At 36.2% G+C, this 23,606-nt stretch overlaps 1 protein-coding gene across 1 annotated transcript in view; it reads left to right on the top strand.

The window, feature by feature from the left end:
* The first annotated feature begins 116 nt into the window (after window positions 1-116).
* The window catches only part of LOC121066050 (dynein heavy chain 5, axonemal-like), a 149,051-nt gene continuing 125,561 nt past the window's right edge, over window positions 117-23,606 (top strand). Inside the window, 18 exon segments of the mRNA XM_040549372.1 lie at window positions 117-755; window positions 2,554-2,651; window positions 4,652-4,840; window positions 4,946-5,020; window positions 7,069-7,155; window positions 9,345-9,416; window positions 11,075-11,176; window positions 11,931-12,117; window positions 13,331-13,496; window positions 13,588-13,681; window positions 14,754-14,852; window positions 15,940-16,121; window positions 17,675-17,794; window positions 18,474-18,675; window positions 19,801-19,896; window positions 21,677-21,850; window positions 21,938-22,027; window positions 22,716-22,871. Coding sequence (XP_040405306.1) covers window positions 593-755; window positions 2,554-2,651; window positions 4,652-4,840; window positions 4,946-5,020; window positions 7,069-7,155; window positions 9,345-9,416; window positions 11,075-11,176; window positions 11,931-12,117; window positions 13,331-13,496; window positions 13,588-13,681; window positions 14,754-14,852; window positions 15,940-16,121; window positions 17,675-17,794; window positions 18,474-18,675; window positions 19,801-19,896; window positions 21,677-21,850; window positions 21,938-22,027; window positions 22,716-22,871 — 2,352 coding nt within the window. The 5' untranslated portion in view covers window positions 117-592.

Genomic DNA, 23,606 nt, shown 5'->3' with positions numbered 1-23,606 from the left:
CAGTCATAAACTGTCACCGAAATCAGTCATAAACACTAAACTGTCACCTAAACTGTCACCGAAGTCAGTCATGAACACTAAATAAATAAATAAATAAAAACACTGTATGGGTCGCTTTTCATCGCTAACACCCGTCACCCCCCGAGCGCCGTGCTCCTTGCCTGGGGCTTTATGTAATTTCTTGTAAGCTGAGGAGTAAAACTAAGGAGCGTTTTCTGTAAAATGAAATGAGTTAAGAAATGAGCAGCTCGTTGGCGGCTGCAGGGGGAGACGGGGACGAGCAGGAGCCTCCTCTGCTGGGTTTGTGTATGGGTTGCCATGGTGCCTGCCTGAAGCGCCGGGCCCGGGAGGCTGCGGGCTTGAAATCCCCCTTGGGATCAAGAACAGTCCTCGGTCGTCTTTTTTTTTTTCTTTCTTTCCTTCTTGTTTTGCTTCGTTTTGCTTTGTTTTGCTGTGTTTTGTTTTGTTTTCCTGGCTACTCCGTCACCGATGCTAAAAGAGGGCTAACAGCACTGCCCGCGGGGGCGGTTGGTACATCACGCTGCGCGGTCATTTTGTGTCGATTTAAGTCGATTTTGGGGTGGTGGTGGAGATGGAGGAGGCTGGGGGAGATGAGACTGAGCTAGGGGAGAGAGCCCAGCCTAGGTCCTCTCCCGATCGCTCTGCACAGCAGGAGTCGGAGCAACTGAGAGGAATGCAACTTTCTTCCAAAGCTGACATCGATCTCTCTCCGCCTCTCATTGCTATCAAAAAAGGTAAGGGAGAAAATAATGGTAAGTACTTCATAGTGACTTTCTAGGGGAAAAAGATCAAAGAACAAGTTGAGAAACTAATTAAGTAGAGTGTTTAAAGGGATAGCAGGTGTTCACATATGCTGAGTGGGAACATGCTGTTCTGAATGTGCCAGTGTAGGGGCTGCAATCTGAAATTTTCAGCTTTATGAATAAATACCTACATCTAAATAAATACATGAATATATGTTTATAAATATATTTACAGTGCCAGGCATAGTGCTGCTCAAATCTCTTAACACATTTCCTACTGTTGAATCATAGTAATGTGATTACAACCATTTTTCTGGAATTAAAATCAATATTACTCTATAGCGTAGTATATAGTATGGCATATAATATGGTATCTCTTTTCTGGAAAATATTAACAGTGCTAATAGATTAAATAGTTAGTTCAAAGATTATTGAGCATGGTCTCTCAAAGACATCAGCCAGCCCCTCAGCATTTGTGGGTACATCCCATCAGGGCCTATGACCCTACCTATGTCCAGTGCTTGAGTGCTCTGTAACCTCACCCTCTTCCACCAGGTCAGGGAATACTTAAGCAAACTGGACATATTAAGTCCACGGGCCCTGATGGGACGTACCCACAAGTGCTGAGGGAGCTGGCTGATGTCCTTGAGAGGCCAATCTTGCTTACCTTTAAATGGCCATGGCACCTGGGAGAGGTGCCTGAAGCCTGGAGGAAAACAAATGTCACTCCTGTTTCCAAGAACGGCAAGGAAGAGAACTCAGGGGACTACATGCCTGTCAGCCTCACCTCAAAATCTGGGAAAGTGATAAAGCAGCAAATCCTGGCACTTGAAGGAGAAGAAGATGTTTGGGAGTAGTCAGCATTCACCAAGGGAAAGACATGCCTGACCATGCCGATAACCCACAGTGAAATGACTGTCTTTTTAGCTGAAGTGAGCACAGTGGATATTGTCTACCTTTTCTTAGTATGAAGAAACAGTTTAAAATAGAGAACTAGACAAAAAAAAAAAAAAAAAAAAAGGTGGCTGGCTGCAGATAAGTTAGTATCAGATAACTTAGTATCAAGAAAACGTTAATACCCTTACTTGTTACTAAAACAACTTTAAGTATACAAATAATCATTTTTAGGAAAAACAAATGCATATGCTAAGTTTTTGATTAAATAACTTAAAGATCTTCAAAAGATCCTAAGGAGGCTTAAGCAATCAGCAGAATATCGTTATAAGACGTTAATAAGACATTAATAAGACGTTAATAACGTCTTATTTTTATTGCAAATATTATCAGTCTTTATTCTTCAGATATTCACATGCACAAGTTGGTAAAGCATCTGCAGGTAGCAAGTTTGCCAGAGGTGCATGTGACTCACAGTCTGAATTTAGATAAAGGAGTAACAGAGGAGGAACAACTGGATGAGAATATTAGGCGTGAAAAGTGACAGTATTTCAACCTGTGATTTTTCCAGAATTTATTTCTTCATAATAGTACCTTAAATTGTTGCTTTTTGTTTGTTTGTTTTAACCTCTACTGCTGTCAGTAGGGATTCTTTGCAATTGATCTTCAGATAAATGCTATTAAAAGATACCTTTTACCCCTAACAGATTCTAAGGGTTTCTGTAGAGGCACGGGTTTTCTAATGTTCCTTTCATGTCTTGTTTCCCCCAGACTGAGAAGAAGTTAGCCAGAAGATACTAAGACATGGTGTGGTGACATCGTTGCACAGCTTGTAAATGCGTTTATCGTGCATATACCAGAATAAGTATAACTTGTCACTTCTTCTTGTCACTAGACACAGAAAGTAAGCATCGTAGACGAGGGGTTCTGAAGACAAGGAGCACTGAGCTAGGATCTGCTGTCACAGGATCACCTTTCACTGCTGTTCTTCCGGCAAGTGTTTTCATTTTAAAATAGGTGGTGATTCAGCTGCCTTTTGTCTGTTAAATTTTCTTCTGTACAGGTTGTTCTTGAAGTTGTCATTGACAAAGTTTGGCCTGATACTGGAGGTTTCTGACTTCATTAATCTCTGTTAACTACAAGAAAAAAGAACAGCGAACCACTCAAAAGTGTATACAGTGTTAGGCCATTTACTTTCTGTGCTCACAACGTGTGTTGTTGGGGTTTTGCTTTGTGGAGTTTTTGATCATTCATTTGTTAATTCCCTTTCTTTGCCAAGATGAAAATTAATGTTGGTTAAGCATACTTAACCAATACTGCATAATGCCACATCTGCACCATCTCATGGGAATATCTCATGTCACTTTAAATGAGGTGGCTTAATTTGTGAAGGTGGTTGAGTCCAATCCATCCAGAACTTTGAGCATGCTTATTTGACTAAAATAATTAAGATGATGAAAACATATATTCTTTTTGGATCCAACCATGGTCTGGGCACAAATGTTAGTTTATTTTATGCAGTATCCAAAATGTGTTTCTCCCCTAAGTTATGAATCGGAGGTGAAATATGTTATAAAAAACAATGTTTTTTTCTGCAGCAGTCAGAATACTGTATTCTGCCTCCACCCCAGACACTAATAAGGTGTCTATTAAATCATGTTCAGTCATCTAATGCACTTAGAAAAACAGCACAGAAGAAATTATATTTGGTACTTGACATCTAGCATACTTACTAAGACATGAAAAAGAAATTGCTATCAGAGACAGAGTAAAAGTTGTATTTCTGTAATGTTTTAGAGATTTAAAAACTATAAGCGTATATATTTTATAGCTACATGTTATCTCTAATAATTTTATGTCATGTAACGTGGGAGTTTTTTGGCTTTGCTGCATGACATTTGTCTTGAAGGAGGGAGAAACTGAATACTGCATCAGGAAAGGCATACACAAAACAAGAGGTCTAGCTGTTTGCATGGGAGCCAGACATGATGAATGACTGACACATATGACATGGGAGAAGAATGAACTGAGAATCAGAAAAATGTGGCTTTTAGATACGTCTGAATGGCACTGGCCAACAGCTACAGATATTTGGACAGTCTTGGTGTCTCCAGGTCTCAAAGCAATGCAGTGAGAGAGAGAAGTGTTGCAGAACATCCAGAATCTGCGATAAAACCAGTTGTTAGGAGCCAAAGGAGGCCGAGGGTAAATCAGGATTAATCAATTACAATTCCTGGTTTAGCGTACTGGAAAGACGATGTAATTTCTCACTGCTTTTCTCCAATAAAAATCGTGAATTACAGAGGCACTCCAGACATCCCAGATACTCAGCGGGAACTGTGTACAGGGGGGGAATGCTCAGTGCGGTGATTCTTTAACCCAAATCTTTACTTTTATTTGTACAGCTTCTGAAGATTAACTGTTGACTTAAAAATGTTATTTACTGTATCTTGTTCACACTATCATGAAGATTTTAAAAAATCGTTTGTCAACGTAAATTTCCTGCTTTGCCACTTTGCTACTACCAATATATGACCTGCATATTAAACATCAATTTTATATTTGTTTCAGTAGTGACTGTTTTTTTTTTTTTTTCCACTGAGGTAATAACTTGATACTGTATGTTAAAATGCTGACAGTATAGAGGTGGGGGTGATCCCACATCTGGAATATGCACATTTAGTTTGGAAGTTGGACTCATAATGCTGAGATTTGAATTAGGGCCATTATAATGCCAGGATCCTGATCTGATTCTGAGGTCCTGATCTGAGGTTTCTCTTGTAGCAGCTTTATACTGAGAAGCAATTCTGGCCTAACAAGTTAATTATTAGTGATTTTTATTTATCCTTTCCATTCTTTTGATGTATTTTTTTATGTTCCACATGATGTAGTTACGAAAACACTTTAAAGATCAACAATAAAAAATACAGTCTTTAAATGCAATATAAAATAACTATGGGAAAAATAATCCATCACAAACTTTTATTTTCTAGACAACTGGTAAGAAAAGTATAGTACTTTCCAGTGAAACTAGGAAAGAACTAGCCAAGCAAGCCAAAGTCATCAGAGAGGAGAGAAGAGCGCAGATAGATGAACGACACAAGTATTTGATATCAAGATTGGCAGATGGGATGGGTTTAAGTGAGCAGCAAGTGGAGGAGGCCATTATTTCTGATGACAAGGTAAATATTAATTATCACTAAATGATTGTTATTAAATACCTTTCCAAAATTTCCAGTCTTTTGAAACTGCTTCACAACTAACTAGCATTATAATTTTATTTTTAGTTTCAACTTATAGAACAATTCTTTGCCTCTAGTGGACTTAAAAAGTTACTGTTCTTTTACCAAGATGTCTTGCAGGTACGTTTCTTTCATTACTTCTGCAAAAGTAATATATATGTATATATATATGTATATATTTATTCCTGTGACGGTTGCAAAATTCAGAAGATCTTAGAAGTGACTTTTTTGCTCTTTATGCCAAGGAAAATAGAAAAGAACCTGGGTCTCATTGTTTAGATATTGCCATCTTGGCTTAGGTGGAAACAAGAGAATGCCCTGTGGTCTGGTTTGATACTGTTCTTATTTTCACAAAATGCAACTTAAAAAACAGCCAAATAATTTAATAATCCATTCTTCAAAAAAGATACAGATAATTGAGGTAAAGTGTCCCCAGTATTCAGAGCTTTAGAAGATTAGCTAAAATAAGTACTGTAGCAATGGGGAATTGCTTGTGTAAGAATCATTTTGTCTTCTTTCAGTTTGAATTCCACCAGCTCTAATATGGACAAAGCACTGATTCAAAAGGGTGAAAAAATCCTTTGAAAATACAAGTGGCTTCATATTCTGGTCAGCAAAGGTGTTACTTTAGGCTTGTTGGGGAGAAAAGCTAATGGATAATGCTTGATTCTCAGTGAAGTGCAGGTTCATTATAACCTATACTTTTCAGTATTGCTGGAATTGCTTAGAGACTTTGCAAAGCACGGAATCAGCTCAGCTTTCAAAACAGTTTAATCTGTTTTTCCTTTCACTGGAAATGCGTATGCACATTTCTGGGAGGAACATGTTCTTCTGACTTGAATCAAGATGAAACTAAAATCTGGAAAGTGTTTTCCTTAACTGACAAGCCAGGAATGAATGCCCAGCATGGCTTAAGTAAAACATTTTGTTTCTGGATTTAATTGTTTGTTTGAAACAATTTTATTTTTTTGGGTCTTTTTAGGCATTAAAACATGAATTTATTAAAATATTGTTGCAAAAGTAGCGTAGCATAAAAAATAAATGTTTCTGATGGAAATTATGAATGCCATCTCTGTCATCTTTCACCTCATTCTGATGAATCAAGAGATCTCATTAAACTGACTGCTCTGTCAACATTTGGTTTCAAATATATTGGAGATTATTTAGGACTGGTATTATACATCCTTGTCATGTTCTTAGCCATTTTTGGCCACTCTTGGAGACAAAATACAGGCCTGGGCAGACCTCTGGCCTGAGCGAAAGTAAGCATATTCTTACCAAGATTTCTCAAAGATTCTTTCTTCACTTCTGCTCTTCTCTCTTCTTTGCTAGCTTAGGTACATGTTGTTCACTTCAGACTGTGCATAGGGATAAGAAGATGGGATTTGGCTTAGAATGTGGGAGACACCACTACATGTCATACTTCATATATTTGGTCCAGCAGGAACTAATTACTGGTCTTTTTAGGAATGAGCTTCTCCTCAAACTTGAAAGAGAGACACCCACAGGCTACTTCCACATATTTTTCTCTTATATTCTTCCAAGTTTCAACAGATTTTTCTCTGTTTATGTGTGTGACAGAAAATTAGAGGGAAGTAGGTCTTGATTAAGCTTAAATATTTTGTTGCTTCAAGGAGAAAATGTTGTAGTGGAGAAGGGTATCTCAACAGAGAGGGACCCAGGGGCAGCAAGTCTTCTCAGAGAGAAAGTTTTTCAGAGTGATGTCTGATTAAAGACTTAGGCATAAAACAAAATTTATCCATGTTGTTGGCAGGATCTACCTGACAGAGTTCCTTTAGAATCCTGCTCACAATTAGGTTATGACTTTGCAGACCAGGCACGCGACTCTTTCTGTGAGACATGCAGTTTATTTCCATGGAGGAAGTTGCTCCATGAAATACTTCAGAATCACTTTCATTATATTTTCCGAGATTTTTTTCATTCTTTGATTTTATTTTTTCTGAAATAGCAGAGCTATGAAACTGTTTACTGGGGATTGTGGAATTCATGCAAAGCTTATTCCCCAGGTAAAGTCAACCTCACAGGTTGAGTATTACTAACTGATTCAGAATGAGCTTTGTTGTAATTCACATATTTAAATAGGATAACGTATCTGTGTAATACTAGTTTTTATTTTATTAACCTCTTATTTATAATTTAATTGTTAGCAGAAGTCGAATGCTTCCTTGAGGTCAGATGGGTCAACAAACAGTATGCTTCAGAAGAAGTTATTTCTTACCATGGGTGCTACTGAGGTATGGTTGAAAAATTCATTACATGACACTTGAAAGGTAAAATAGTGAAAAACAACAAGAACAACAACAAAACCATAACAGTTGTGCAGTATTAAAGCAGCTTTTTGTAATTCTTGGATAGGTATTTCAGTACTTAGTCCACGTTCTAATAATGCAAGATCTCCCAACATTTCTTGAGCTGAGAGTGGAATTCACCAGTAAAGCTGATCTGGAAAGAAATGGAGATTGATGGATGTTGCCATCTGAGAAAAGAGCAAGTCAAATAAACCCTTGTTAAAGATTGCATTTCTCAACATTTTTGTTATTGATTACATGCTTAAGTATTTTCCCATGCTTATGCACTTCTCATTTAAAAGTGCAGTTCTTCAGTGTTTTTGTATTTCATTGCATGTAATGCACATTTCTCCAAAAATATCTTTAATAATTCATTTATTCCATTCTAGTACTTATACCAACCTCCTTACTGTAATGCATAAGCATTATTCAGGAGTGTATTCGGAGTAGTCTTTAAGATTTCTAATTTATTTTCTTATTTATTTTTAATTTCCCTTTTACTAGAGGAGTATGATGCTAAAGAGTGATTGTCAGCCATGATCATCCCAGAGTTTAAGCAATCTTTTCTGTGAGCATACTGTAGAATACATGAAGGGAGAGGACCCACACCCCAAACTTTTCTTGATTTCTAATACAAAACTAGGGTACAGAACCAAATGTGAGCTTAATAACCTTATTATAGTGCTGCTACTGAGAAGTGCTCCAGTATTCTGTACTAGGAGAAGCTTTCGTAAAGAGCAGGCCCCTTCTCCCACTCACTTTATTAGCAATGAGCTGCTGCCAAGTCACTACGTGGCAAAATCATGTTAGTTATATATTGTTAACTGTCAAGACAGAAGGGAATTGTCTGAAGAACAGGAGAGTATGAAAGCATTACTCTCTGGTATTGCCATGTGAAAGCATAGCGGAAATGAAGAATCCAAACATAATCATAAAATATGGATGATTTTTTTCTATTTTCAGAAGCATACTTTCACCAACAGTGGACTATGTCAGGACTGCAGACTGGAAGCCTAAAGAGTTTTCATTTGCTAACCATTGAAATGATAATAAAAAGCATTAAAAAAAAAAAAAGCAAAAAGTGAAAAACTGCTTGTTTCTTTTTTATTCCTAAATAGCTTGAGGAAGATGAGATTTAAAACTTCAGTGGCACCAAATTTCCTTTTGAGCTTTGCTACTGAAAAACAGAACATTGGGACAAAGTTGATATATTTCTGCAGAAAAATGTGTTTTCATTGTCTTCTTTTCCAATAGACAGCATTTGATGTTCTGCTTGCACATGCCGACACTGTCTAGCACAATGGTATCATGTAAGATCAGCTCAATGCATAACAATGAATGTCACAAATTAAATTATACAATTGAATCATATTTACTGTAAACTGGGCTATTCGTTCTTGTGTACAATTTGTGAACTGAATCAATTGGAACGGCTTTTCAAATTTCTTTTAGTTATTATTTTATAGAATAAAAATAAGCATTGTTTATGGTACTGATTTGAAACTTACATTACTTCAGCCCATCAAAAAGATGAGAATACATACTAAAAAATACTTGGCTGAGTAGTTCTGAGTAATCTTTCAGTTTCTTTTCAACAACAAATGACATAAATGCCATTTTAAATTGATCCATTCTGGTAAGTACCGATGAAAAGTACTTTAAAGAAAGCTGAGTATATAGTTTTCTTCACTGAATTTATGTCAGTGTGCTCAGAAAAGGATTAGACAATAAGATGGGTAGGTTCGTAAATGGGTACTAAAATGACAAGACAGTACCATGTCATCTAACAGCTCGCAAAGAACTGTTGCAGCTGGTGAGGAAATAGGAGAGAAGCGGAGCACGGGAAGTAACCTAGTTCACAAGATCTCCATAAACTGCATTTTCATGTCAGAGTTGTGATACTGGACTGCTCTACCCAGAAGGATGTTTCTCATATTCTTATGTCAGCTGGAGAAAAATCAGTGTTTGATTTGAGAGAGACAGATTCTTAAATATCTTACAAATGGTTCTCTATCTTTTTTGAGTCCTTTTTCTTTTGCAATTTTGTTTTCAGCATTTTAGCAAGTTATGAAATAAATTACTTTTACTGTATGTGTGTGTTCTTTATAACTGTATGTATTTTGTGCTTTTTACAGAACTTTACAGGAACTTGTGCATTTTTCCTAAGGACATCAGATAAAGTTATAACTGCATCAAACATTTCCCAGGTCAGACAAAAGTCATGCAGTGTTTAGAGTGCACTTAATATTTTCTTAGACCCTTATTCACGCAGCAAGTTCTACTGGAATCAGAAAAAGAAGTGGGGAGTGTTTTCATGAAAAAGTTTAGTTGTATTTTTAATGAAAGTTCTTTTTCATCAGAATAGGTATGTGTGATAAAGTAATGTTCTAATGATTAGGAAAGTAGCTATGTGCAATCTTGTTAAAAACAAGATTTAAACTAATAAAGATTCATTATTATGAAATGACATGCAAAAGAAACCTGTTCTTCCTCATATTGTAGAATCATAGAATGGTTTGGGTTGGAAGGGACCTTAAAGATGATCTAATTCCAACCCTGCTGCCGTGGGCAGGGACACCTTCCACTAGACCACATTGCTCAAAGACCCATCTAGGCTGGCCTTAAACACTTCCAGGGATGAAATGCACTTCTTCAAGCACTGTTTAATGGGCACTGTGTTTCTCTGTGACTTTCTGTCTAGGGCATCTTTTTCTTTTGTGAAGAGGTGCTCAAACTTTAGGTCGAATAGATTAAGAATGATGCCTTGACTGTCATCCATAACTCCTCACGCTTTTGATGAAGGGCTTTCTACCCTTTTGTACTTTATTGGGATTATGATACTTCAATATTGTTAGGAAATAGTATTCTACTCGTGCATGACAACTAATTGTCTTAAATATTCTTCTTTTTGCATTCATGTGTGGAACTAGCAAGAAAAACATTAATAAAATTATTAATCAAGATAGCCAAGAACATCAAATGCCCTACGAAATTACATTTGTAGTTGCCATTCCTAAAACACTCCAGAATCATTGCACAGGAAAAAGCTGGGAGTAGAAGCTTCCAGGGCAGAACTTGTACTCTTTCCCCCAGATCAGTGAAGCCATCATTGTGATGAAGGCAGAAAAACAGTGTATGTTTGTGCAGTTCAAAAGTTGTGAATGAGAGCGGCTCTCAGCTAAGAGAGATGCAGCCGGAGGCATAACAGCTAGTTGGTATGGGTGATAGAGAGCACATGGCCTATGTTCAGGTTGTGTGCATTTATAGGAAAAATGCCAGTAACAGAACAGCTGACTGGTTCATAAATGAATAACACTGGGAAATATGCAACTCTTCACTCACTCCAATTTATGTTTTAAATTCTGCAGTAGAATTCCACTCGCCAGTACTGATTGTCTCCATCCCCGTCTTTGGCAATGTACTGCTTGTTGCTTCCCATGAATAATGAATTGGAGAGAACTATGCTGCTGAGTGTGACTTTTCTTGCCTTATACATTTGTTATCCTTTCTTTTAGACACTTATGGTGGACGGAAACTGTTCCTCTACAAGAGAAATGTAGACATAAAATTTTCTTAAGATTAATTAATGTATTGATATCAAGTTAATCTTAACTGCTTGTTGTAATATTGCTTCAATATGGGACAGACTTTTCTGGTGACTCAAACTTATGGGCAAGGCTTGAAATTTCCAGTTGAGTTTTAGTTTATGTCAAATCCAAATTCTGTATCTGGGGGGCAATATCCTCACGGAATGTAGAGAGTTACGGGCTATACATATTTGTGTTCCATGTGTCTGCATTTCACTCAAATAGAAAAATATTGTAAAATTTACATGCACTTTGCTAACTTTTGTTTCTTTCCAAAGGAGGTGAATTTTGGTGTATTTGATTGTTCTAATGGAAATATCCTTGAGGGACTGGAATTTTTATTATCCCAGATCATGATACCAGCACTTAAATCCCAACAGGTAATTGTATATATATATATATATATATATATATATGCTCACGACAAAGAAGAAAATAGCACAACCATCATACGAAGGCAAAACTGTGATGATTTAATTAAAACTAGATTAAACTTGGACTGAAAGAAGTGCCAAGTCCTTCTGGCAGAATAAAAGATCAGTCCATGATTTTATTCCACAGTGTGGACAGGAAGCACTGTATCGCAGCCAGGATATCCAGCTTCTTTGAGTTATCATTGTTTTATGGAACTGGCAAAGCATCACAGTTGGTTCTGTTGCTTCTAGAGGAAGCAACATGTTCAGAAGTAGAAAATGTAGTAAAGCTTCATGTCTGTTGAGAATGAAGGTGTCATATCCTATTATTTTATGCTATTCTTTTCTCTAAACCAGGTGCCATAAAGGAGATGAGAATCTCCTTTAGAGATTCTGGGAGAAATCTTTTCTTGGGAGAAAAAAAAAAAAAGGTGGCAATTGGCTTTGAGGACAGCGAGAACAGGGAGGCATTTTTATTTCTTGACATACTCATGCTTGTTTGTCTCTTCTTGTCTAATAGACTAATTAAATTAATGCACACTTTAAAATATTTGTGCTTATAGTACTGATGAGTGTAGTTGAAAGGGTGTACTGATAAAGCTTTGTTAAATAAATTAAAAAGCCCTTTGGTATTAAAAGAAAAAAAAAAGGGAGATTGGACTCTGGTTTTACTTTTTATTTATTTTTATATTTTTATATTCATAAATTGTCAAACAATCAGCACTGGGGAGCTGTGAAAGAAGGTCTGAAAGACAGCCAGATACAAGACTTCCTGTATTCAGTGGATAGATTTGTGGGTACTTTGTCATCATCAAGACAGAATCTAGAAGATAAAATTCAGCTTGCAAAAGTGGATATTGATATTTATATCAGCAATTTACAGAACCCATCTGACTACATAACTGCAGGTGAGTAATTCCTACAACAAGGTAAACACAACAGTGATGCTGTTTTTAAGAAAACAAATGTTATGCTATTCATGAAGATTTACCTTGAAAAATTAATTAATTTTCCATGAGCTATATACATTTTTCTGTTGACTCTTGCCAGGTTTATGATTGTCTAATCATAAAGTTATCAATCTTTTCCCTGTCCTTTAGTTCACAGTTCTTAAAGGACTGGGTGGTTCCTTACCTACCTTTGTGTACACGTTGGCCTCTGTTCTTCCTGGTTTGCAGGCTAAGTGGTTGCCAAGTGAAGTCATGTACTAGTGTGTATACATCTTTGCTTTTTTTGATACTGGGGAAATCTTATCCGGTATTAAGTTCAAAGACCGTGAGTCAAAAAAGGCATATTTATATAAAATTATTTATATGGATATATACATGTATGTATGTGTGGAAATGAGTGGTCGTCTCTTTGAACATTAGCCTTCTGCCCTTTCTTATCACCACAAGGAATTTCAGAGTGAAATCATGCCAAAACAGTCAATACTTCTACAGTCCCTCTCTGCCCTGTATTAGCCTAGCTTCCTATATTAGACCAGCTTCCAAAGAAGAACTGGTGGCTTTTAAGATGAGATGGTAATATTATATGGCTGAACAAGTTCTTTAGACCCATTTAATAGTTCTAGGTGAACAAGTCCTAAACATAATGCACTAAGTAAACTGGACTTTTTCAGCTGCTAGGGCAATCTAAAAGGTGTGCTGACTTATAAATAACAGGGGTTTTGTGTCTATTGATAATGGTGTCCTTTATGTGATGCTTTTAGTGTTGAAATAGGCTGCAATAACAGAAAGAGAGAAATGCTGAGGAGTAAGCTGTTACTTAATAAACGCAAGCAGAAAAATATGCACATTGTAGTTAATGGAACTGTTGTACCTCTGATACATGATTGTCCCCAAACCACATCACTGTTTTTTCCCTTAGAAATTCCCTCTGTTAACTGTTCTTATTGTAAAGGATTTGCAATAGTAACTGAGTAGGTAGATATAAGATGTATGTGTGTGTGTCTTGTTGTTATAGTCTTAATCTATTCCTGTTGACAGTCAGTGATTTAAATATGCTCAATTTATGTGGAGTCTCAGCTTATGTTTGCCAAGGACAAGGACACCTCTGTAGTTAAAAAAATGTACTTATTTTTTGGTGCTTATGAAGCAGTCCCGTTCTTTGATTTTGAAGGCAGTAACAGAGAGGTCACTGAGAAACTTGAAGAAGCGTTAATGATTTGGATCAAACAGATCAGACAAGTTTTAGTGGAGAGTGAGCAAATGAGAAGAGAGGCTGATGACATTGGTCCATCTGCAGAGCTGGAACATTGGAAGTCAAGAATGTCATCATTTAACAGGTTAAAAAAGAAGTTGTTTTTTTTTTTTTTTTAAATTTAAATAAATGTAAACTCTGATTCTAAAGATTTAAATGTGTTTCCTTCTTCAAAGCCTTTTAGATGAGATCAAGAGTTCAAGAGTAAAGAAAATTTTAAGTATTCTTCAGGCAGCAAGATCAAAGACATTAAAGCAGTGGAAAGAGCTGGTAATTACTATGTTTTAATAAAAGTTGTTTAAAATTAATACAGTACTATGTTTGTTATATACATAGAAGTGAACACACAACTCTTAAGAACAGTTCAAGTGTTTATGCTCTTTTTATACTGTGGTTTATCCTCCCTTTGTTGAAACACCAGTGAACTTGAAGTTAAATAGATAACTTGAAAAGAAGTCAGTGCTCCTGTAACATGTCTTTCTTAAAGATGGGTGGAATGGCTGTGCAGAAGGAAAGCAATGCAGCAATACAACATTTTTACGTCTCTCCAGCTGTACCCTATGCAGGCCAACAGTAGCGATGTCTGAAAGTTTATCACATTGCTTGTAGAAATATTGACGACTGGATTCTTGTAGCATAACTGCTACTTCAGATAAGCAGGTATCTGTTATCTAAACTTAGTCAGAATTGTGGGCAGGCCAGAAAACAAATTGTAAGCCACGTACAGGCAATCTGACACCTGAAAACACCAGAATGTAAATCTTCTAACACTTATAAAGATATTATACCATTTTGAAAATAGACCAGGAACATAGAGTCATCTTGCAGAGTTTTTCATGTTGTGCTTAACATATTTGCATGCTTTAATTATAAATGGAATTTGGATGATAGTGTCTGTTCAGAGCCAGTACAAGTCAAGGAAAATGAACTAGATTCCTTTCTTCATACATGTAGCTTCCTAAGAACTGGAGAGTTCCACTTGTCATAAATAGAAAGGTATACAGGCACTAGTTCTGAACTCATTTGCCCTAACAAGTGCTTATTAAAAAAAGATGTTTGAGATGGAAGCACCCTGGTATATTTCAGGGAGCATGTCAGTTCTTGTCAGTTCTGCAGAACTGGTAATTAAAAAACAACAACTACAACAACAACAAAAACATTTGTGTCATGCTAGAACCATTCCAAACAATTCTAGAATGTAAGTTGGATTATCAAAACCACGCTATTGTACTCCCATCCAGTTTTGGAATTATAGTCCTGTAGTAGCATGCACTATAAAAGTTCAGGAAGCTTTTCTGTAAGTTTTAGCAGTATTAATTCTATTCTTCTTTTTTCCATTCAGGATGGTAATGTAACAATTGCTGCCAATGAAGCTAAAGACAATGTCAGATATTTATATACTTTGGATAAATTTTTTGTCCCACTTGCCAAAGCTTCCCCTGTAAGTAGTACTCTGAATAAAACCACTTAACATGGAATTTAGAAAAGAAAGAAAAGGCTTTTGCTGATGAAAGAAAGATATTCCTCCTTCCAGTATTTAACTCCTGTGCTTAATGATTAGAGGACAAGTTAACTCCTATGGCATTAGTGAATTAAGTTTACAAATTTTGAATAAGCTAAAGACAATACTACTTTTTGTGGGGGAGGTTGTTGTCATTTCAGGAGATAAATGAAGGGCGTGGGAAAATAAGCAATACTTCATGTTTTTCCAAGCTCCTTTCAAACCTAATATCACATTCAGTTGTCTCTGTGACATACATCTACCCATAATACTGCTGCTTACAAGTTTTTTATGTGTTATTCTCAAAGCTTGAATTCTGTTTGAATCCATTGTGCTATTTTCCACTGCTTTTATTCTGCAAATATTCACTGTTCTGACATATTGGACTTAACTTTTAGATACCATGCCTTTTTGTCCTCTTCTAGGTCAGTGACTGTCTTTTGTGATGCATTTGACTGATGAGCACTGACTTGCTGCATTTCTGTGAAACCTTTCTGTGGGACAGGGAACTCTACAGTTCAGTATCCTCAGTAAAATACGGATTAGTGCTGTCTTTCCTCCTTTTTCCACGTTTCTTTTCTGAACAGATGTAGGCAAAATGAGCAGAAGTCAGCCAGCTTTCTTCTTTTTGTACTTCCTTCTGCAGGCCAACTTTTTTGTACCAATATATGCCTTTTTTTTTTCTTAGGCAGCATATTTCTTTGCAAAGCAGACTACAATACTTTCACATGGAGGCCATGGTCAAAAAGAGTATGGCCTCTGCTTTTCCTCTGGAAAATCTGCTCTGGAGGAAGGCCTACTCATTTATTCATAATCAATTCCCCACTTTTTTTCTGTTGGACATAGTGTGTTAGGTCTCCGTGAGCGAATTGGATGGTCCAATTCACAATGATGTGTCTACAAGAACAAGGTGTTACAATCAAAAAGATGTTTATCCACTGATAAACATATTCCCAGAGCTGTCACATTTTCCACTATGCTTTTAGGAAATTTGAATTATTGACTTCCTCATTTTTTCCTGTTGTAGGTAACAATGATGGAACACGTACCCAGTTTAATGAATGCTGTCTGCATGATCTACTGTACATCACCGTACTACAACACATCAGAGCGCATGACATCTCTTCTTCTTAAAATCACCAATCAAATGATTAACACATGCAAGACATATCTACGTGAAGGTGTTTCCAAAATCTGGGATCTGGACAGGTGACAGAATTTTCATAATTTCATCTTATTTGTTAACACTAGAAGTAAAATCAGAGACAAACCAGTTATCATGAAGTGTTGGTTAGCTGGATTGATAGTGTTCTCAGCAAACTGTGTGATACCCTCAGATGTTTTGTAGGCATCATTTCCATACGAACTAGTGGAGACATTTCAAGGTGAGGAAGGAGTTAGCTGCTCTATGGGTACTTGCAAAGAGCTATTCCCAATTGCTATGTACAGCACAAGAGGAAGCACAGAAGTGTTTGTATGAAACTCAACAAATGGGTGATGAATGCTGACATCACTGATAGAAAAAGTGTATTTGAAGGACGAGAAGTAGCTAGGATAGGCTAGGAAAACATACAAAGGAGAACAAGTCAATTATATTCATGCAAAAGAGATGGGGGAAGCCACATAAAATCATAAAAATGAGCATGATGTCTCAAGTTATCATGCAAAGTAATGATTGGAACAGTCTCTTGAAAGAGTATGAATGAATCAAGATTATGGTTACTGAGGTGAGAAGGAAAAAGTGTTACAAACTTCATCAATAAATAGGTAGTCAAGATGTGTGTACTTAAGATACAGCCAAGTCAAAGATGATACAAGTAACAGGCTGGGAGATACCAGAGTAAATCAGACAGAAAACATTTGGATTCCTTCTGCATTTTGGTATGGGTAAAGGTAAGTTTTCAGAAATCACTTATGATCAATTAAGTACTGACTATATAGATCCTAAAGAATTAATATAAATGAAAGTAGAATACAATTTTTTTTGTATTCTAGGAGTTTTTGAGAGAGACATTCTTCCCCTTTGGTCATTTATTTGGTGCTGCTGTCACTGCAGAATTTTCTCTCTGTCCCAGTTAGAGGTTTCAATGTATAAAGTTTGGTCATTGTTTTAATTCCTGATGATATTTTGGAAGCTGAAAAACAAAACCAAAGTGGAGGAACAGTCTTGGGTAAATGGCTGATGACTGATTTCCATGCCTCCTTTATATACCTTCTGTATAGTAGTACCTCATGGTTAATGAATAACTGGGTGTAAGATAACTGTGTATAACTACCTGTGACCTTAGTAACAGAGTTCCTTCAGACTTCCTTCTTTATCTTTTTAAAGTAACAAGAAATTTCCTTATGCTTTCTGTAGTCTGGGAAGAACAAACAAACAAACCAGTCTTGTCTGCTTAGGGAAAAAAAAAATAAAAAAAAAATGTCCATCAGCTAGACATAGTTTACAGAAGATGGAGGAATGGCCAAATTGCAGGCACTCAGTAGCTAGCATTTGCCTGTTGTAAGTCCTCTCTGAGTTACACTTTGAAATTTTGGTTTGATGATAATAAAGGCTAAACTTAATAATATCCAATATGGATAACAAATTTAAAACAGGAACTTTTAATGTAATCCTCTTATTTTGAACGTTTTTCAGGTAATGTATAATTTTACATTCTTATTTAGCAGTTACCTGTCTGACTGAAATGTTCTGTTTTTATTTATGCTCTTTTGTAAAGCTCCTTAGGATGATTTTCTGTCTTTTGCACTTTTTTGTCCAGGCAAGAATTGCTAAAGAGGATACAACAATGCATTTCCCTCAAAGAACAGTACCAAACATCCTTTCAGAGAATTAGGGAGAAGCTAAAGGAAAATCCAAGTGGCAGGCAATTTGATTTCAGGTAAAAAACTCACTCTAATATTGAATCATATTCATATATAAGATTTATAAATGAGATGTCATCATATCTATGGGCTACCTGAAAAGTTAAATGCTCAATTAAAATGTAATATTTATTATAATCAAATCATGAGCTTGTGGAGTTTATTTTATTTTTATCATTCAAGAAGTAAGCAGTAACAAGGTTTTTGCAAGTTGCTTGCTTATTTAGCAGATGTTCAAGGGAATTCATGGAATTTATGCACGTGCTAAATTAATGTGTATGTTCGCATGTGGTCTGAAATCCTAAAAGATATAAGTTAAAAGACTTCGGTTGAACTTAGTCAGCTTTGGGCTAGGTTGTCAATCACAATGCCAAGAGTAGGTTTACCTGTATTAGCACTTAAATCGTGGAACTTATCTTAGTGTATTATTCACATTTTGATCTCTTTTCACATATATTGGTTTCAGGAATAACTCCTGTGAACTGTGGAGAAGGTTTTAGTTGACATATGTAAGAATTAAGCATTTTCTGTGTTGTATCCGTTATTTTAAAATGTTTTTTACTTTGTAATTACTACAGCATAGATTTTTTAATGTGAAACTTGGTAGTAGTTCTGGTGGAATATATCTGGGTTAAATAGAAAAAAAATCTGATACAAATAGATGTGTATAGTAATACTTCTGTTTTTTATCATCAGTGAAAACTATATTTTTGGAAAATTTGATACATTCTGTAAACGTTTGGAGAAAATTTCAGATATGAGCAATATTATGGAAAGCCTTTTAGAGCTCCAGCGTATAAAAATAGAAGGTATTGAAGAGATCAGTACTCACTACCAGAGCATTGCTACAAACACCAAATCAAAAAAGTATGATGTTCTGGATCACAGAAAACAGGAGGTACATTCGCTCAGCACTTGTCCAATACTCACTTCGTTAATCTTATGCTTTTCATTGGAGTTATGCAAAGAAGACTAAAATTTATAACAATGCATATAGCGTTTTCCTGCAGTAATAATACTTTCCTATGTTTTAATCCAATTTGAAATTTCTTGGGAGTATTTGGCTTTTTGTTTCATATGCTTTTGTAAATTTTTGATAAACTAGGTTTTGTGTGATAGGTAGTGATACAAGCAGCATTTCCTAAACTTGTTTGCTTTGAGATGCATATATTTTGAACTTCAGACTGAAAACTAATTCAGGCAGATCAATGCATCAAGTCCAGTTTATCTACTTGCAAGAGTTACTCAGTGCTCCTTAATGGAATAATGAAGGCAGTATCGACATTAAGATACTTAGATGACTGTTTCAGAGTGAGAAGTGAATGATATCACCTCCAGCTCTGAACCACATGATGAAAAATAAAGTGACTTATAAAGTGCTTGAGACTCAAGTTCGAACTTGAATATCCTGGAACTGAGCTGCTTTTTTGGAATGTAGCATGCTTGCTTTACTGGATTGACAACCTCACAATGGAAATGCTAGAAATGTTGACTTACTCTCCTGCTTTCCTGAACTATTGCTTGCAGCTGTGCTTAAATCATATAAGTCCGGAGGACCTTTGGCTTTCTTCTGATAATAACCTTCCTTAGTCTGTAAAGTGCTCTAGAGAGCCTGTCTTACTTGCAGCTCTGGATAGGTTTCATGCCTGAACAGTGAGCTTAGCGCTCTCTTGTGGCAGTGCTAGGAGTAGCTGGGTGAGTGTACTATGTTCTCTCTGATTAGCTTATTAGATTTCCTCTGCCTGTCCTTGTTCCTTTGCAGTACTTTGTGTTCATAAAGATGAATCTGTGATCAAATAGCCTAATAATTCTTATTTTTTGTTTGCTTTGCCTAGAATGTAAATGCCTTCATTACTGGTGTTGTCCCTGTCCTCTTTAATTCGGTACTGAACACATGTACTGGTCAGATAAAGCAAATTCCACAGAAACTTCAGGGAAATAATGTTGCATGAAATAAAAGCAACAGTATTTTCTTTTCTCTCTGTCTCTTTTTTTTTTTTTTTTTTCTTTTACACTTTCCTAGTTTGAAAAAGACTACCTTGAATTTAAGAACCAAATTGCAACATTGTATGAGTCCATACAAGAATTTGTGGATTCCTGCTTTGAGAAGACTGTAACTGTAAGTAACTTTACAAATGCAACCTCCTGTTCTGGTGTTCAGAAGGGCTGAGTACCCACAACTCCTACTGTACTCCTTCATTACTGGCAGTGTTCTGCACTGTGCCGGTGGCTGCCTGAGATTAGGCAGGAGGACATTGAGAATACAAGTGTTCTAAAAGTAGCTTGGAGAAGTACTGGGAGTTAACGTTCATTGTTACTTAGTGCCAGTTGCATCTTTCCTTACCAACTTTATAACCCTATTTATTTTTATGGTTTATTTTCTTTCCTCATCCTAGTGCTCCTCATCCCTCTCCCACCATGCTATTGATACACTAGGATAGTCCTCCTCTCACTGTGTCTTGTACTGTCTTATTTCCATGGCTCAGTTTTCTTTCACTGTCTTTGGATTGACTTGCTTTTTCTTTCTTACTCTGCTCTCTCTCTTTCACTGTTTTCACTCCTGCGCTCTGTATATTCACTTGCAGTCCATGAGTAATGTTCACTACTGTGGCGCTTCCCTATCTTTCCTCTTGAAAGTTAGGTATCTTTTTTCTTTTTTTTCCTTTAACAAAAAATAAATAAAAAAAAAATAAAGCTCTTGTAGGGACATACATACAACGTCCTTTTCTTGAGCCCGGTGATGGGAAACAACTCATGTGTTTGACAGGAGTTCCAAGCTGTGGGGTAGGATTGTTGCAGATAATAAAAAAGTACATGCAGTATGAGGAGAGAGTTCAGCAGTTCTTATACTGCAGCCCGTTACTTATACTGTATCCCATTACTGGTAAAATCAAAGTGGTGAAGCCAAGCTAAAGATTCTTTGTCATCATATATTAGTGCAGAAGTGAAAGAGAAGTTGAAAGTGCAGGGGGGAAACTTCAGTTCATTGTTTTATCAACTGTAAGAATTCAGCCTGGAAGGGCTTCCACGGGTTGCCTGTATTATATATTTGAATACATAATGCTAGTCAGAACAGGTGAGTTTGATGCAGAGTTGATAGCTTCCATTTCTTAAACTCTTAGTTGTTTGCCTGCCACAGGACAGTACAGATTCATGGACTCGTTAGCTTTTTTCTTTTACATGGAAAAGAACAGCATCTATGTGATACCTGACAAACAAAAAAGCAAAAGAAAAATAATGGGAAGATATCTGTAACCATCTATTATAAAAACTGAATCTGAATAATTTTTTGATGTGTATCTAAATTATAGGATGAACTAAAGGGGAAATGGAGAATGATAATTTTAAAGAAAAGTAATTATATTTTATTAACATGAAAGTAAAAAAAGCTATACTCAGTATTTAAATTTTATTGATGGAGCATATTTAAAGATGCTTCCTGTTGCACTTCTAAGTTATTTCTGTCAGACAGGCAGGAGTAATATAATAGTTTCTGCCATCTGTTACCTTAATTTCAGTTCTGTTCATTAGTTCAGACCCCGTTCATGAAATGAGATGTAAATGAAGTAGGAGGAAAACTGTAGATGTTCTACCACAACTGTTTGCAGAAAAATAAAGAGTGAGGATTGGAGAGTCAGAAAAAAATTAAATGTTCCGAAATGGTCTGTGGTGGTGGCAGTTTCTTGTTTAAGAATATAGTAAGTATATTGCATATGGGACAAAATACAACAGTTAAGTTCACTGACTTGTCTGGATGGCTTTTTCAGTGCTTTTTAGAAAATAACTTACGAACTTATGTAACTTATAAATAATAAAATTTAAAAAGCACATCAGAGTTTGTGAACCATGACTTTCTGAACTATTAACATCTACAGTAAATATTCTGTCCTCCTTTTTAGACTGAACAGATGCTGGGACTTCTGATGAAGCTTGAACAAATAGGAGAAAATCAAATTGATCTTAGTGAGAAGTACACCATTGTCCTTCAGCAATACAGTCGAGACTTAGACTTTGTTCAAAACCTCTACCAGAAGCAAAAAGAAAATCCACCTATACCACGTAACATACCACCAGTAAGAATGAAATACATAAGAAAAAGGACTTTTCTTCTTTACTTTTTAAGTTAATGGAAATAAAACTTCATATCTTCTGTCTTTTAGGTAACAGGGAAGATTATGTGGGCTCAGCAGCTGTACAGAAAAATTGACCATCCAATGAGATTCTTTAAAAAGAAAACCACACTTTTGAAGGTTGTAAATTATCAGAGGGTGATTTATGCTAAGTTCTAACACAAGTTATTAACAGACACGATTTATTTTTATACTCCTAAGTTCACTTTTCTAACAACTTTCATTCAGGCTCATCCAACAAGATAGTTTTTAGTTTTTGCTCCAGGATTTGAATTTATTTTTGCAGTGTTATTATTCTGTGACTCAAGACAGTTGCTTCCCTTGAGATGTGTAGCTGATGACTTGGGTGATTTTTTTGTTCCTTCTGGGACTTGGTTCCTATTACTCCCGAGCACAGCACTGTTGGCCATGGACCTATGCTTACAGCCTTCTGCCTGCTGTGCTCTGTCATGTAGAGGACTGCGATATTCAACTTCAAATACTTCATGAAAGAATACTAGTTTTATAGCTTCCTCAATGGCAAATCAGTCCCTTGCATAGGTCATACTGTAGACTTTATTTTATAGGCAAAAATCAGGAAAAAAAAAGTTGTTTAGAGCAGTTAAATACTTTAAAATAATTGAATTCTTAAATAGATTTTGATATTTCGTGTCTTACATCATCTCTTAAGTAGCATACCTTAAAGGTCTGTATTTGTTTTGTTTGCCTAATGGTGGTGAAGAAAAGCCTAATGGAGGACATTTCTACTATGTTAGGCTCATCAGGTTGATTAAGTGGCATTTGCTTATTTATTGATTTATGTTTCCAGACACTGGAAATGAAAAAGGTTGTTAAGAGCTACAATAAAATGGCTGCGGTTCTTCTGGAATTTGAACTTATTTATCATAGAGCCTGGTGCAGGTTTGCTGACCAGGCTAGAAATGCTCTGTATGCTTCCTTACTAGTCAGGCACCGAGAAACCAAGGTAAATATGATTTATTCTTCTGTATTACTGTTGCACTGTTTAGTATTACCTATGCTGCTTTAATTGTATCCTGTATAGACAAGCACAGCATTACAAAAATCTTCGTGAGGTTAGAAAATGAACTGCTGTAACTGATGTAACCGTGTTCTTTTTCCTTTTTTGTGTATGTTGCGATGCAGACTTGATCATGTCTCTTCTTCGTAAGACTCCTGCCTCATTCAGGACATATAAGAGGCAGTGCCCAGCAAATGCATATCTGTTTTAGACTTATCTATGTATTTTTACATATGTTTCATGTATTACTTTCTGTATTAACCAAAATTTTAGTCAAGGAAGGAATTTTTAATTAAGTCATGTCTTTCCTGTAGTGGTTGACATCTGTATTGACTATATTGTGGTAATTAATTTGCTTTCAAAACTGCTTGCTGAGACAGAATATCTTACCATTCTTGCTTTACAGATGACTTTCTCTGCTCTGGTGCAGAGAAATTACAGTTTAAATGGGCATTTTTTGAATTAATGATTCCGTAAAGGACAACTAGAACCTAATTGTCAGGTTTGTTTGGCATTTTATGCCCTAAGAAATGTACAGAGACTAACCTTCACAACATTTCTCCCTGGTCTATAGTTGGAGAAACTGGCATCTCATGCAAATTAGCTTGCACAGAGACAGGTACAGAACTAGAATTAGACTTGATAAGTCACAGCAGTCAAGTGGTTAGGGCACAGTGAGGA

The sequence above is a fragment of the Cygnus olor genome, chromosome 2, assembly GCF_009769625.2.
Source record: "Cygnus olor isolate bCygOlo1 chromosome 2, bCygOlo1.pri.v2, whole genome shotgun sequence".
NCBI lineage: Eukaryota > Metazoa > Chordata > Aves > Anseriformes > Anatidae > Cygnus > Cygnus olor.
Note: the sequence above shows the minus strand (reverse complement) of the source record. Positions and strands in the feature narration are given on the sequence as shown.